This window comes from Garra rufa, chromosome 12, assembly GCF_049309525.1.
Source record: "Garra rufa chromosome 12, GarRuf1.0, whole genome shotgun sequence".
NCBI classification, from domain to species: domain Eukaryota; kingdom Metazoa; phylum Chordata; class Actinopteri; order Cypriniformes; family Cyprinidae; genus Garra; species Garra rufa.
Genome location: NC_133372.1, coordinates 41,490,718 through 41,507,901, shown reverse-complemented (window position 1 = coordinate 41,507,901; position 17,184 = coordinate 41,490,718). Strand labels below are relative to the sequence as shown.

The following is a 17,184-nucleotide window of genomic DNA, read 5'->3' as shown; positions in this document are numbered from 1 at the left end:
CATGTGGAGGAGATGACAAAGCAACCATGTTTTCAGAAGGATTTGGGCGATGGGACTTTTGCCAAATATGCAGTATACCACTAAAACAGCGCCACCATCAGCTCAAAAGGTCCTGTAAATCTGCAGACCACTCCTCTTTAGCAGCATTGGGGAATTAGAATCATTTCAGCGAATCGATTCGCTCAAACGATTTGATTCGGAAAATGAATCACCGTGACTGATTCTTGCAAATCAATACTCAGAAGAGATTATTATTATATTTGACTTGTAAAACATGTTGTTCTGTTAAATACGACTGGTGTTTGTACGTTACGCTTTTAAACGATTTTAAACGCCGTTCGAATCTGAATTATTTAAATGAACCGATTCGAAAGAACAAATCGCTCGCGATTCGGACTTAAAAGAGCCTTTTTTTTTTAATTGTTTGTAGCTATGTAAATGTTTTTATTATGTAACATTATCTAGTATGAATAAGAGTGGGTTTATTCAGACGTTATGCATTAATAACAATGAAGTGTTTTATTCAAAAATAACAAAAGACACACTTTCGTGTGTTCTTACCCAAGAAGGCAGGTCTCTTCTACTTCTAAATGATTTGGAGGATATGTATTCGTGTTCATCGCTGACCAACTGTATAGCAGACCTCAGTCTCGCCTCCTTCGCCTCACGGGAGTGTTTCCATCCTGCGTAAACCATCATCCCAAACACCACTAAACTAGTGCTCATCCGATAGTAACCAGCCAGGTAAACGGGCAACAAGGCAGTGAGACATTTGCCAAAAGTCCACAAGATTGCCTTGGCATCAAATAGTTTGGTTTGAGGGACCTCCATTTCTCCCGATGAACTGTCCTGGGCTGGTTCGGTCTTCTTTTCCGAGTCCGAGTCATTTTTCGGCCCTGAATCAGCGTGCGACATTGTGGTCTGTTGGTTTGTACGCAAATTTCTCCAAAGTCAAGGCGCGATTACAAAGCGAGTGCGCGCAGCGATTTGCAACTCAAATGCAACATATGCTGTTGACTGAAAGACGAGCGTTTCATTCGCAGACGGACTGCAGATGAATCGGACGTGCCCGATCACTGCGGATCAATAAGTCAACCCGAGAAAGCGAAATCGACCACCTCACCGCTTTTACCCTTCTGGCATGACGCCCTTTTTCCTTTTTGCAGTATCTGTGTCTGAAAACCCTGAAGTGTGGCCTGCCCAGCACCGTTATTTAGGCAGATCCACGCCCACAGAAAACGACGCAGTTGTGTAAAAAGGGGCGAAAACTTTGTTGGAGGCTGCAGTAGGCAGTTTCTTCTTTTGTAGCTTCTACCTTTACATCTCCTGAGTCAGTTCTGACTAGGCACAATTTGATTTAAAGTACATGTAAAGCAGTTTACTGACTAATGGAACGATGAAAGTCCTTTTTATTCACGTTAAAACTAATTCAAAATAACTGGAATTAATTTTTCATTAAGTATTCATTTGCATATACACTACCAGTCAAAAGCTTTTGAATAGCAAGATTTTAATGTTTTTTAAAGTCTCTTCTGCTACCAAGCCTGCATTTATTTGATCCCAAATAGCAAACACAGTATTGTGAAATATTTTAACTGTTTTCTATTTGAATATATTTTAGTGTAATTTATTCCTGTGATCAAAGCTACATTTTTAGCATCATTACTCCAGTCTTCAGTGTCACATGATCCTTCAGAAACCATTCCAATTTGCCAATCAAACAGTTGAGTACATTTTTTACAGGAAACTTTGGTGAATAGAAAGATACAAAGATCAGCATTTATCTGAAATTAAAAGCATTTTTTTTAACATTATACACTATACCATTCAGAAGCTTGGAGTCAGTATAATTTTATCTTTTTTTTGGAAATTACAGAAATTAATATTTTAGCAAGGATGCTTTAAATTGACCAACAGTGATGATAAAGACATTTATAATGTTAGAAGATTTCTATTTCAGATAAATGCTGTTCTTCTGAACTTTATTTTCATCAAAGAAACCTGAAGAAAACATTTTAAGCTGAATAAAATAAAAATAACAATAAATGTTTTTGAGCAGCAAATCTGAATATTAGAATGATTTATGATGGATCATGTGACTGGAGTAATGATGCTTGAAATTTATATTTAAAATCACAGGAATAAATTACATTTTAAAATATATTCAAAGAGGAAACAGTTCTTTTAAATAGTACAAATATTTCACAAATTTTTACAGATTTTACTGTTCTTTAGATCAAATAAATGCAAGCTTGGTGAGCAGAAGAGACTTCTTTAAAACGTAATGTTCAAAAACTTTTGACTGGTAGTGTAAGATATCTAATGAAAGTTATAATTTAAGGTATATATATATATATATATATATATATATATATATATATATATATATATATATATGATTAAATTTTGACTAGTTAGAATCATTTGTTCAAAAACAAATCCTTGGGGAATGCTAATAAAACTTACATCATAATAGTAAAATCCTTTCCCAATTAATCAAACAAGTCGCTTGTGACTAGCCAATTTTGACTAGTCATAATTCCAGGTCAACATATTCACAATTAGTTCCAAATTCTGATATAAATTCCACTTTTTTGACAAGAAATGGTATGCAACATATTCTGTATACGTGATTGCAAACTACTTTCTGATACCTACAAAGTTTTAACTATATTACAGATATCTTAAGTTGTTGTGTGCGCACTTGGATGGGTTAAATGCACAGCACAAATTCCGTGTAATGGTCCCCATACTTGGCCACATGTCACATCCTTTTCTTTCCTATTTGAAATTAAAGTTTACTAGTCAATACTGACGTGTAATGATTTAAAGACAATGAAAGAAGGCTGAAAATGTAAATACTCTGATACCAGCTGTCCGCCTGCTGCTCGAAATCTGTATTCTGCAAGTCATTCACATTCAGTTTCAGATAATGGCTGTCAATAGACACTATCTAGTTTATCTAACCCAGAACATCCAGATGTGCTTGTGTCCTGCAGGACTAACGCTGGTGGATTATCAGATTAAAGAATGAAAGGAGCTTGAGAACATGCCAAATTGAACATACTTTTGATCTATTACTGTTTGCATGATAACCATAGTAGTAAATCACTCTTTTTTTTTATCAGAAAGACCCCAAACCTTATATACAGTTGAAGTCAGAATCTGAAAAATGTTAATTATTTTACCAAAATAAGAGGGATCATACAAAATGCATGTTATTTTTTATTTAGCACTGACCTGAATAAGATATTTCACATTAGGGATGCTTACATATAGTCCACAAGAGAAAATAATAGTTGCATTTTTAAAAATAACCCTTGATTCTTAATACTGTGTTGTTACCTGAATGATCCACAGCTTTTTTTTGTTGTTGTTGTTGTTGTTGTTGTTGTTGTTTAGTGATAGTTGTTCATGAGTCCCTTGTTTGTCCTGTTCACTGTTCTTCAGAAAAATTCTTCAGGTCCCACAAATTCTTCATTTTTTCTGCATTTTTGTGTATTTGAAGCCTTTCCAACAACGACTGTATGATTTCGAGATCCATCTTTTCACACTGAGGACAACTGAGGGACTCATATGCAGAAGGTTCAAACACTCACTGATGCTCCAGAAGGGAATTTTTTTTTTTTTTTTTTTTATGTGAAGATCAGGGTAAATGTAAGTTATTTTGTCTTCTGGGAAACATGTATCTTTTGTAACTTCTGGGCAGAACTAAATGAAAAAATATATATTTAGGCAAAATAAGAAAAATGTACACATCTTCATTCTGTTTAAAAGTTTACACCCTTGGCTCTCAATGCATCATGTTTTCTTCTTGAGCATCAGTGAGTGTTTGAACCTTCTGTAATAGTTGCATATGATATGAGTCCCTCAGTTGTCCTCAGTGTGAAAAGATGATCTCAAAATCATACAGTCATTGTCGGAAAGGGTTCAAATACACAAAAATGCTGAACAACCAAAGTATTTGCGGGACCTCAAGGACTTTTCTGAAGAACAGCAGGCAGTTTAACTGTTCAGGACAAACAAGAGACTCATAAATAACTATAACTAAACACAAAAAAAAAAAACAAAAAAAAAAACACAGCTGTGGATCATTCAGGTAACTGCACAATATTAAGAATCAAGTGTATGTAGACTTTTGAACAGGGTCATTTTTATAAATTCAACTATTATTTTCTCTTTTGGACTATATGTAAACATCTTTTATGTGAAGTATCTTATTTTGATTCGGCAAGGTGTATATAAACTGTTGACTCCAACTGTAGTAGCTTAAAAACATCACAAGCAAACACAGTTTGACAGTTTAAAAAAAAAGTGGTTTTCCAGAAACAAATTTCTGGATTTGTTTTTTTGCTGGATTCTGTTTTTCAATTAAACTGTTTACTCTGTTTCATTTGGGCCTGAGAAAAAGAAACACAAGAAGTGAAAAAATGATTTCTACTATAATATTTACACATCCAGTTACACCCATATCCGTCTGTGGTGATCTGATCACAAATAAACAGGCATAAGAGTGCAAACAATAGACATTATTGTCAACAAAACATGAGAAAAAGTGATCAAGCTCATAGAAGTATTTTGGTTTGATAAGAAGTGTAATTGTTCATCAAGATTTCAGAAAGATACTCACCAAAGATGAATAACATGGCCAATACTCAGATACTCAGACAAAAAAATTCAGTTATTTAGTTTCCAAAAAAAAAAAAAAAACACATTTATTGCCACATTTGATTTTTTTTTTCTGTGTGTATGTGTGTGTAAATCATCACAAGAATAATGGTGCCGAATGGGTCAGATTCATTAATTTTGTGCGAAAGACCAATAATCAGTTCACCAGAAAGCAATTCACAAAACGAGTCAAACTAAAACTGACGGCTAACAAGTAAATTCACAATCCTTCTGGAGAGATTAGCTGAATAGTTACATCTTTCAAAATGAGTTAATAAATGTCCCCAGGAGTCTTTCCAGCTCTCTTAAAGGCAAGCGTCCGCTAAAGCGTGGCAAGAAAACTGAAATATGTTTTTCATATATTCACAAGAGAAGATCTGAACAGAAATGTGTTCCTTCAGTCAAAACAGATCCTTCACCTGAGAAACTTACCATGCTTTTGGTAAGTCAAACAAAAGCGTGTTAGCAGAGTTGCTTGATTTTGAAACCTATGTATATATTGCTGAAAACACCTTCTCATACTAATGAGGCAAGGTTGTGATCCTCATACTCTGACTGGCGATGGGATACGTCACCATCGGTGTGGTCGCATGGCTCATTGTGATACCCGGCAGTGGCTGTGCCATTGAAACAGCAACTGGCGCCACCGAAACCGCAACAGGGGCCATGGAAACAGGTGGAGCCATTCCCTGGGCGATAGTCTGAGCGAGGGCTGCAGAAATGGGGTCGGGGTTCAGATGCGGAGGGGGTGCCGTAGGGGGCGCCGTGTTGGCCTGAGGTGCGGTCGGCGCACCGGAAGGGGCCACCAGATCCTGTTGTGTGACGGGACGGGGCTGCAGACCGGCGCTGCTCAGAGTGGTGTGTGTCTGGGCGATGCCATGGTTGTAGGAGCTGACAGAACCAACAGGGGGCGCCATACTCTGCTCAGATGGAGCAGGGGTGGAGGAGAGCGTCAACACTTTAGTCTGGCTTCGGAACTGAGCGTTCTGTTCCAGGAGCACCTCGTTGGTGGCTATGAGATTGGATACCTGAAGTAAAAGAGGAAGTATGTGAGTTTGGAACTTCATTGGAACATTTAGGATGTTGTTATAGTTGTCTTACATTTAAAATAAATGATTCTGTCACTGATCTTACATAAAGTAGAATTTGAAGGTGATTTGCATGTTATGTTTGTCTGATTTGTAATGCAAAGGATGGGTCTCAACTGCATAATGATTTTATAATTTATTTATGCTCAAAACATTCAAAATCTATATTATTTTCTGCCATCGCTGAAACATAAATGACTATCCATTGTAGAATGTCCAAAGTTTAAAAAGTAAAGTCAAAGAGGGGATTGTCAATTTACAAAATGAACAAAATAAGGATTCATTACATATCTGTACCATATCAGTTATAGGTTAATGTCAGAGGTTTTTACATATAGTTTTGGAAGTCTGTTTCCACCACTAAACAAAAATAGAAAGATAATTGTGACTTTTTTTTTAATCTCACAATTATTACTTTTTCTCAGAATTGCAAGTTTATCTCTCGCAATTGTGACCTTTTTCTCAGAATTGTGAGTTTATATTGTAATTGTGACTTTTTTCTTCGAATTGTGTGTTTAAATCTTATATCTTTATATCTCACAGTTGTCACTTTTTTTCTTAGAATTGTGATTTTATCTCGCAAATTGTGAGTTTATATTTCACACGTGAATTTTTTCCCCAAAATTGCGAGTTAATCTTTCAATTGTGACTTTTTTTCTTAAAATTTTGAGTTTATATCTCACAATTGTGACTTTTTTCTCAGAATTGAGTTTATATCTTGCAATTGTGACTTTTTTCTTCAAATTGCGAGTTTATATCCTGCATTTGCAGTTTTTTCTCAGACTTGCCAGTTTATATCTTGCAATTGTGACTTCTCAGAATTGCAAGTTTATCTTGCGACTGTGACATTTTTTCTCAGAAACGGGAGTTTATATCTAATTAAGAATTGAATAAAACATCATCTAAAACCAAAACAAAAATAAATTAAAACAAAAACTAATAAAAATGTCACAATTACTCAAAAAAAAAAATCAAAATATAACATTAAAAGCTTGTTCAAAATTGACATACTATAATATTATGTAAACAATTCTAAAAAAAAAGCACAATAAAAATAAGGAGCAGTTCTTTTGCTAAAAAGATTCTCCTCTGCTGTAGTTCTCAAAACTCTTATAAGGCGTGGTGTGAAATGTTGTGTTGATTGATGCTTGTGTATTTGGTCTTTCACAACAAATCAGGCACAATGCAATCTAAAGCACTATATTTGACCAGAATGAGCTTTTTTAAGGACTACATCATTTTTGCATCCGTTCACCTGTTTCTTAAGCTCCTCCACTCTTTTCCTCAGCAAGGCATTTTCCTCTTCTAGTAACCTGTACTCTAACGGTCGGGTCGACAGGGTGGTCTGAACCCCCAGGTCATAATGTCCCCCGGCCCCATCGGTCAACCGCAGCCCCTCCAAACGGCGTCTCTTCAGCTGGAGAGTCGTATGATCGACAGGAGCCTCCACCGGCCCCGCTTCAAACATCCCATTCTCAAACAAAGGGTCATAGACTGAGCAGGGGCCCCTGTCGTAACGCCGATGCCCCACCGTTCCTATCGACATGCAGCCACTCAACGAGCCCACACCTGCACCTGACAAGCCCTGATCTCTGCAACCGCCCATACTGGGACATCCCATTCCCATGTAGTTACCGACGCCGCCACCAACGAGGCCAGAAATCCCACCGCAGGCTCCGCCAACACCTCCTGCTCCGCCACCGCTGGTGTTCACCATCCCGCTAACGCCACTGGTGACACCCATCATGCATCCGACTCCACCCCGGGGCGGAGCCTCGTATTCGTAGTCCTTCCTGACGTGCCGGAACTTGCACTTGTTGCCCCGCTGGCACTCTCCTTTCAGGTAGTCCCTGCAAATAGGCACCTCTCCGCGGCTCAATGGGAGGTCGGTAGGAGACAACCCCATTCCGGCCGCCACCTTCCCTCTGAGCCGAAGCGGAAGCTCTCCAGTTTTCTTATAATAGTCCTCATCCTCCTTTGAGCCATGCACGAATCTGCAATTGGTGCGAACGCACTCTTTGTTCTGATGGTCGTGGCAGAAGATGAACTCGTTCTTTTGCACACCTAAATCAGGAACCTCATTGAAGTCCGGATGGCGAAAACGACAACGCTTGCCGCGTTTACACACATTCCGCAGAAAGTCCCGGCAAACGCCGTCCAGTCCCAATCCGGAGCCGAAAGCCCCGTTTCCTAAAGCCCCGCCGCCTCCCATGGCTCCGGAACCTCCGTTACCCCCCGCACAGCCCCCTGAGCCACCGGCCCCAGTCCCTCTACCCTCTCCACCAGTCCCAGCACCTCCCTCGTCCCCAACCCCTGTACCCACCCCGGTCCCACTGCCACCCCCGCCGCCGCCTGCCAGGTAGGCGCTATCCCGGTCAGGCATGGCGCTCGGCCCGGCGGGAATAGAACGCTGCGCTCATGTGGGAGACGGAGAGAGATGGAGGTCGTACAAGTGTTCAGAGTTAAAGTGCAAGAAGGAGGAAAGCTCAGACCGTAGATGGACGCGGATCACAGATCCACCCGAGCACCTGTGAACATAATACAAATACAAATAATGGCATAAGTAATCTAAAACTTTAAGGCTCGGTTTTATAGACAGGGCTTAGCCTAAACCAGGATTAAGCCATAGTTTAAGACATATAAGAAACTTTAATAAACGTGCCTTAGAAAAAACATTAGACAAAGGCACTGATACATTTTGAAATCAGTCAGTGCAAGTTTCTTTCAGCTGAAACAGCTCAGACTTGCATTTTAGTCTAGGACTAGGCTTAAAGGGATAGTTCACCCAAAAATGAAAATTTGATGTTTATCTGCTTACCCCCAGGGCATCCTAAATATAGGTGACTTTGTTTCTTCAGCAGAACACAAACAAAGGTTTTTAACTAAAACCGGTGCAGTCTGCCTGTTATTTAATGGCAGACCTTTAAAAGTAAAAAAAAAAAACATGCACAGACAAATCCAAATTACACCCTGCAGCTCGTGTGGATACATTGATGTCCTAAGACACGTAACGATCGTTTTTTGCGAGAAACTGAATAGTATTTATATCATTTTTTGCGTTTGCGTATACTATGCTAGAGCGCATACACATGTAATGAGCTGGATGCTGAACTCGTGCTCGTGACATTTGGACGTGGCTGTGTATCAAAGGTAAAAAATTATATAAATACTGTTCAGTTTCTTACAAAAAACGATCGTTTTGTGTCTTAGGACATCAATGTATCATCACAAGCAGCAGGGTGTAATTTGGATTTGTCTGTGCATGTTTTTTTGTTTACTTTTAAAGGTTTGGTGCCCATCCACTGCCATTATATGGCTGGCAGACTGCACCGCTTTGAGTTAAAAACCTTCGTTTGTGTTCTGCTGAAGAAACAAAGTCACCTACATCTTGGATGCCCTGGGGGTAAGCAGACATTACATTTTTATTTTTGGGTGAACTATCCCTTTAACCCATGTCTGTGAAACCAGGGGTATGTAATAAACAATTTCATTATTAAACTTGTCATTATTACTTGTTTTTCAAAAATATGAATTGCACAATTGTTTTCAACATTGATATGAGAAAAAGCAGCAAATCAGCATATTAGAATGATTTCTGAAGGATCGTGTGACACTGAAGACTGGAGTAAATGATGCTGAAAATTCAGCTTTGCATCAGAGGAATAAATTACATTTTACAATGTGATTAAATAGATATGCAGATAATAAAATAAATATTTGAAATAAATGTATATAACCACTTCTTGTGTTTTATTTAAAATTGTAAAATATTTGTTTTAATTTGCATTTGATTATTTCATATATTCTTAGCTTTTCATCAACTAACAAAAACCTACTCCTGATTTAAGTAGCTACCTGTATTGGTTATTATAGGAAAAACTGACCATCACTTACAACATTATTTAGCTTTTGAAACTTTATACATTTTAATTTAGCACTTATAATTCTTTCTGGAAACGCTAATCTTGATCCAACATTTAACCAAAAACTGCTTTAACAAACTCTTTTTTTTTAACAAAAAGATACCATGATATTGTTATGGTTTTATGTGGTAACACCATGTTTTGCATAGTAAAAGTATTCTCTGAAATACCATTTAAGTAATACAGTACATGAATTCATACTAGTGTATTAATACATACACAATACAATTCAATAATACACACTTCCAATCAAAGGTTTTTGAACAGTAAGATTTTTTAAAGAGTTTTTAAAGAAGTCTCTTCTGCTCACCAAGCCTGCATTTATTTGATCCAAAGTACAGCAAAAGCAGTAATATTGGGAAATATTTTTACTATTTAAAATAACTATTTTCTATATGAATATATTTTAAAATGTAATATATATTTCTGTGATCAAAGCTAATTTTCAGCATCAGGAACCATCAGGAGCATCAGCTTCAGAAACCATTCTAATATGCTGATTTGCCATTCAAGAAACATTTATTATTTTTATTATTATCAGTATTTTAAAAAGTTGAGTACATTTTTTCAGGATTCTTCAATGAATAAAAAGATCTAAAGATCAGAATTTATCTGAAATAAAAAGCTTTTGTAACATGAGTCAGTATCATTTTTTTTTGAATAAAATTATAGAAATTAACACTTTTATTTAGCAAGGATGCTTTAAATTGATTGAAGTGATGAAAATTGATTCATCAAAGAAACCTGGAAAAATTCTACTCGGCTGTTTTCAACATAATAATAATAATAACAATAATAATAAATATTTTTGAGCAGCAAGTCAAAATATTAGAATGATTTCTGAGGGGCCATGTGACACTGAAGACTGGAGTAATGATGCTAAAAAATAATCTTTGAAATCACAGGAATAAATTACATTTTAAAATATATTCAAATAGAATACAGCTTTTTTTAAACTGTAAAAAAAAATCTAAATTGTACAGTGTTTGCTGTACTTCGTCAAATAAACACAGGCTTGGTGAGCAGAAAAGACTTTTTTAAAAATCATTAAAAATCTTACTGTTCAAAAACATTGACTGGTAGTGTACATAGATAATACATAAATAATATTATATGGCAACAACACAACATGGCACTTAAATAGATGTATATTGGTATTTACATGGAACTCTAATGTACTTCTAAATAAAAGAGTCCAAAAAACGTAAATGTAAAACTTAGAACACTAAATTTTGTTAAACAAAATGCATTATCAATTCAAATGCAATATTTAAACCCAATCGCACAAAACATGTTGTCTACTCCGAGGTTGTCTGGCACAAAGGCCTAGATAAGGCGCATGCACAGAACGCAAAGACACCCGAAACCATCACTACTACTAAACAACTCACCCGATGAACACAATCACTTGTTTCGGAAAGATTAAATAAACTGTATTTTTACAACATCACTAATTATACGCATGAAGTATAAATTGGTCGTGAGAATGCTTACATTAGATCACAAGTTTGTCCATCAACAACTTCCGCTTTTCTTGTTCAAAGCACTTCCTGTGCCGTAGAAGACTGGGAAAACGCACGTCAAATTAAAAGTCCTCAAAACACACAAAAAAAAACAAACAAACAAAAAAACTGCGGAGATCATGGTACACCGGTGTAGTTTAAGAAAATACTACGGTATTAGAAAAAAAATTGTGGTTTTGTATTAATTTCATAATTAATAAACGCGAGCATGTGAATTTTTTTTGAAGGTCAAAAGTACAAACAAAACTTTATTTAAGCAACAGTTAAACACTGACAAAAACACATTTCCATATTTTCTTAAGACTGCGTTTGAAAAAAAAAAAACTTGTTTGCAACTCTAAACATGACTTACAGCAACATTACTGCTATATTAGGGGTTAAATTCAGAGTTTAAACTTTTTAATTGGTTAATTACAAAATAATAGTTAAACATCCAACCTTGTCAATGATGTGGGTCGCTTTAACTTTAAGTGCATATTTTCATGTTAAAACAACACAGACATGTTGACAAGATATGTCAGGTTTCAAAATTTATTTTCATGTACAAGTACCAATAAGTCACCACAGCATGATGTTGTCAATAGTTTATTTGTACATTAATAAGAACATCAGACATCAATGTTCATATCTGATCATCTTATAAAGATTCAGTTGTAGAGCAGGAATGCAGGGGGAACATAAACCTGTAAAGAAAGAAGAAAGTGTAAGTTAAAGTGACTCCACAGAGAAATTGGGTCAAATTTAATTAATATACATTAGCATACTTTCACCACTTGGTTAATCATAATACATACTGCATTGCACATTTTCTGAAATATTGTGTTTGAACAAGGAAATAATGCATTATCTAATTTTGTATGCACTAATTTGCATGCATTACCAGAAGAGAAATCTGAATTTTGGATAAAGCCAGGTTCATATTTCATGTGTTGACAGATTAGAGTAAAAAGTTTTTACTGAATGATAAAGGTTATCACTCCACTTTAGTGCCACATTAAAACACACAAATCTAAGATTACGAGATTTAAGTCGAAATACAAGTATAAAAGTCAAAATACTATGAGAAAAAAGTTGAAATGTTTCGAGAAAAAAGTCATTTTTTCGTACCAATTACGAGATTAAAGTAATGATATTTAGAGAGAGTATTCTAGCCTATTGCGCATGCAAATGGACTAGATTGGGAGCACCAGGAGATATTCCATTCTCAGCTTTCAAAATCTATCAGTTTAATAGTGAAATACAAACAATATTCAACTTTCGACTTTATTCTTGTAGTATTTCGACTTTACTCTCGTAGTATTTCGACCTTTTCTCATAGTATTTCGACTTTACTCTCGTAATATTTCGACCTTATTCTCGTAGTATTTCGACCTTATTCTTGTAGTATTCTGACCTTATTCCTGTAGTACTTCTCATAGTATTTCGACCTTATCTCGTAGTATTTCTCATAGTATTTCGACCTTATTCTCGTAGTATTTCGACCTTACTCCCGTATTACTTCGACCTTTTTTCCGTAGTATTTCGACCTTATTCTTGTAGTATTCCGACCTTATTCCTGTAGTACTTCTCATAGTATTTCTCGTAGTATTTCGACCTTATTTCCATAGTACTCCGACCTTACTCCCGTAGTATTTCTCATAGTATTTCGACCTTATTCTTGTAGTATTTCGACTTTATTCTTGTATTCCAACCTTATTCTCGTAGTATTCCGACCTTATTCTCGTAGTATTCCGACCTTATTCTCATAGTATTTCGACCTTATTCCCGTAGTATTTCAACCATATTCCCGTAGTATTTCGACCTTATTCTCGTAGTACTCCGACCTTATTCCTGTAGTACTCCGACCTTATTCCTGTAGTACTCCGACCTTATTCCCGCAGTATTTCTCATAGTATTTTGACCTTATTCTCGTAGTATTTCGACCTTATTCCCGTAGTATTTCTCATAGTATTTCGACCTTATTCTTGTAGTATTTCGACTTTATTCTTGTAGTATTCCAACCTTATTCTCATAGTATTTCGACCTTATTCCCGTAGTATTTCAACCATATTCCTGTAGTATTTTGACCTTATTCTCGTAGTATTTCGACCTTATTCCCGAAGTACTCAAACCTTATTCCCGTAGTATTTCTCGTAGTATTTTGACTTTATTCTCGTAGTATTTTGACCTTATTCCTAATATAATTTCGACCTTATTCTAATAGTATTTCTCATATAATTTCGACTTTATTCTCGTAGTATTTTGACCTTATTCTCATAGTATTTCGACCTTATCCCCATAGTATTTCGACCTTATTCCCGTAGTATTTCTCGTAGTATTTTGACTTTATTCTCATAGTATTTTGACCTTATTCCCATAGTATTTCGACCTTATTCTAATAGTATTTCTCATATAATTTCGACTTTTTTCTCGTAGTATTTCGACTTTATTCTCGTAGTATTTCGACCTTATTCCCGTAGTACTTCTCATAGTATTTCAACCTTATTCTCACAGTATTTCGACCTTATTCTCGTAATATTTCAACCTTATTCTCGAAGTATTCCGACCTTATTCCCGTAGTACTCCAACCTTATTCCCGTAGTATTTCGACTTTATTCACGTAGTATTTCGACCTTATTCTCGTAGTATTTCTCATATTATTTCGACTTTATTCTTGTAGTATTTCAACCTTATTCTTGTAGTATTTTGACCTTATTCTCACAGTATTTTGACTTTATTCTCGTAGTATTTCGACTTTATTCTCGTAGTATTTCAACCTTATTCTTGTAGTATTTTGACCTTATTCTCACAGTATTTCAACTTTATTCTCGTAGTATTTCAACTTTATTCTCGTAAACTTTGAATTTTTTTTAATGTGGCACTAAAAATGCCATTGTAGAAAAGACGATCATCATACAGAACACAACTTGCTATGTTTAAATGTTATACATCTAGTGAATGATCTTTTAACAAAACCATTTGTGAAAAAAAAAAAAAAAAAAAAACCTACACAAAACAGATGAGAATAAAACTATTACATTTGGTATAATAAGCCCTGCTGAAGTGGAGATTTGGACATTGAGAAAATGGCCTTTGTAGATATGCAATGAAATTGAAATCTACAAATGCAAATAGATAAGTGTAATAAAAACAGTTAATTCATATTTGGGTAAGTTTCCGTAACTAGTCTGAAAAAATTCATGTTATGGAAGCCAAACCAGCCCAAAATTGACCAGTGAATAAACAAGAAAATTGGTATTAATGGCATTTTTTTTTTTATTATACTTGGGGACAAACGTTACATTAACATACCTCACATTTTTGGACCAAACAAAGCTTGTGTTTTAATATTTATTATTATGTGTACTGAACTGGTAATGCATTTAGAGCTCCAAAGTGATGCATGAAAAGTATTACCAATAATAAGAACATATGCATTTAAAGGGCCACTCACAAGACAGTGGTTTATTTTCCAGTGGGTCTGACACTTTCAAAAATACCAGCTTCCCTCATGGCATTGAACTCCTTCGTTGAATCGTAATGTTTGTAGAAGTCAGCATAAGCCTGTTTCCTGGGCTCAGTTACTGTGTACTGAAGAAAGACACAAAAACTATGTCAGATTTAAGAAAAACTGTCCACTGTTGGAAAAATTACATTAAAAAAGTATCCAAGACTACAAATTAAGGATCATCTAATGAAATGACTCTTAAGAAAAAAATGTTTATGATGTCTGAATTTATAGATTAATTTAAAACTGAATTTGAAGGATTACTCCACTTCCAAAATAAAAACGTCCTGATAAATGTACTCAACCCCATGTCATCCGAAATGTTCATGTCGTTCTACAGTCACAGAGAAATTCAGTTTTTTGAGGAAATCATTCCAGGAGTTTTCTCCATATAATGGACTTCAGCGGTGCTCAACGAATTGAAGGTTAAAAATGCAGTTTCAGTGCAGCTTCAAAGGGCTCCACACGATCTCAGACAAGGAATAAGTGTCTTAGCTAACAAAATAATCAGTTAATGTGTAAAAAGAAAATTACAATTTATATATACATTTTAACCTCAAATACTGGTCTTGTCTAGCTCTGCAATGCGCATTCTGTGCACTCCAGTTCAATACAGTTTGTCAAAAAAACTCCTCAAAGTCATCCTACATCACCATTTTACCTTTTTTTGTAAAGGGCGCTTGATCTTTGCATGTTCACGTTTCCTCCAACTTTAAAATCATCCTACAACGCTGCAGAAGTGAACGTGCAAAGAAGATCAAACACCCTTCACAAAGAAAGGTAAAACAGTGATGTAGGGTGACTTTGAAGTTGGAGAATATGAGATGGGAGTTTTTCGACATACCCTAACTTTCTTGAACCAGAGTGCACGGAGTATGCATGCACATCGTGGTTAAAAAGTGTATAAATATTAAATTATTAAAGAAAATAACCAATTGTTCTGCTAGATAAGACCCTTATTCCTCAGCTAGAGTCCTTTGAAGCTCCATTGAAACTGCATTTTTAACCTCCAACCCATTGTGTGCCATTGAACTCCATTAGATAAAGAAAAATCCTGGAATGTCTTCTTCAAAAAACGTAATTTCTTTGCGACTGAAGAAAGAACATGAATATCCTGAATGACATAGGGGTGAGTAAATTATTTGTACATTTTTATTCTGGAATCCTTTAAGGAAACCTGAGCAAGAGATGAAGTACCAATCTCAATTTTGAACAGCACTGAAGGCCACAAAGGTCCAATAGTGCATATAATCATAAAAAAAAAAAATAGCATAATCTGATTTATCAACACAATACTACTGACCTTGAAGGCGGCTGCTGCCACCACAGAAAGAGCGAATGCGATGGGCAAATGGAACCTCAAACGCTTGGCAAGGAGGCCCCTCATTGCTGGCTTTGGAAGTGACATGGTTGTCTTCTAGAAAGAGAAGACAATAATGGACATTAATAAAAGAAACCTCATACACTGACAACCCGTCAGCACTGCTACGTGCCATTCTGACTATCACAAATGGATGTCTGACTGACTTTCAAGACAACCACATAAAGAGCCACGATTACTTTATTCAGATTTACTAATATGGACGTTTTATATACATATGTGCTCTTCAGTTCGGGTTAGATTTTAGCGTTTTAGCTAATATGCAATTTGCATGTTATTTCTCTAGAAGAAAGGGATAAATGCAAACGCAAAGCAGGGCTTTCTGTTATTTTAAATATCACATATCAGATACATATCAGCAGGTTAATGCCTTTTAAGATACGGAGCAATCTGTCTAGCTAACACTAGCTAGCAATGACGATCAGCCGCAAGACGTACTTCAAAAACGAAGCACGTTTAGCTAAATGAAATGAAAATGCGTATTAAATGTTATTAAAAAGACAACACGCTGACATTATTGTAATCTAAACAGATTTCACCAAAGAAGTTTTGTTATAAACGTACAGCAACCTTGATATTTACCGTTAAATTCACGACCTTCAGCACGCACGTCCGGTTACTCAGACAGGAAGGCGTTTATGTGGGGCCGAACTACGGAAACTGACGAAGGACAACTAAGAGTAGGGCCGATTTAGACCAACAAGGAATGGCATTGTAATGAAACAGAATATTTCGTGCTTTTATTGAATATAAGTTTGACTTGCATTTGCTTTATATAAAGCATCTCACATTGCTTAGCTATATAACTACCACACATTAATTTATTATTATATAAAAAAAAAATAATACAGTGGTTTAATCATTAGATAGACAAAAAATTAAAAAGAATAATGTGTTTTTGAAATAATCAGGTTTCGGTTTTTTTCTTTTTAATACGTCTCTTCTGCTCATTTGACCCAAAGTTTAGCAAAAACTAAAAAAAAAAAAAAATTGTACTATTTAAAATAACTGCTTTCTATTTGAATATATTTTAAAATATAATTTAATCCTGTGATTTTAACACTGAATTATTAGCATCATTACTGCAGTCAGATGATCCTTCAGAAATCATTAT

The 17,184-nt window shown here is 35.6% G+C and overlaps 3 protein-coding genes across 3 annotated transcripts in view; all 3 read right to left on the bottom strand.

Annotated features, from left to right (window-relative positions):
- esyt1b (extended synaptotagmin-like protein 1b) overlaps positions 1-1,195 on the bottom strand; it is a 44,967-nt gene extending 43,772 nt beyond the window's left edge. The window contains exon 1 of the mRNA XM_073852591.1: positions 562-1,195. Coding sequence (XP_073708692.1) covers positions 562-915 — 354 coding nt within the window. The 5' untranslated portion in view covers positions 916-1,195. The remainder of the gene's footprint in view (positions 1-561) is intronic.
- A 3,370-nt stretch (positions 1,196-4,565) lies between these two features.
- On the bottom strand, positions 4,566-11,236 carry zc3h10 (zinc finger CCCH-type containing 10). Its single transcript, XM_073852164.1, has 3 exons — positions 11,174-11,236; positions 7,012-8,284; positions 4,566-5,696 (listed from the first exon to the last, which is right to left on the bottom strand). The coding sequence occupies exons 2-3, from the start codon at positions 8,137-8,139 to the stop codon at positions 5,190-5,192; spliced, it is 1,635 nt and encodes a 544-aa protein (XP_073708265.1). The 5' UTR covers positions 8,140-8,284; positions 11,174-11,236; the 3' UTR covers positions 4,566-5,189.
- A 483-nt stretch (positions 11,237-11,719) lies between these two features.
- On the bottom strand, positions 11,720-16,765 carry cox6c (cytochrome c oxidase subunit 6C). The gene is made up of 4 exons (XM_073852241.1): positions 16,653-16,765; positions 15,993-16,106; positions 14,636-14,772; positions 11,720-11,885 (listed from the first exon to the last, which is right to left on the bottom strand). Exons 2-3 carry the CDS (start codon positions 16,095-16,097, stop codon positions 14,647-14,649), a joined length of 231 nt encoding a protein of 76 aa, XP_073708342.1. The 5' UTR covers positions 16,098-16,106; positions 16,653-16,765; the 3' UTR covers positions 11,720-11,885; positions 14,636-14,646.
- Positions 16,766-17,184: the final 419 nt, after the last annotated feature.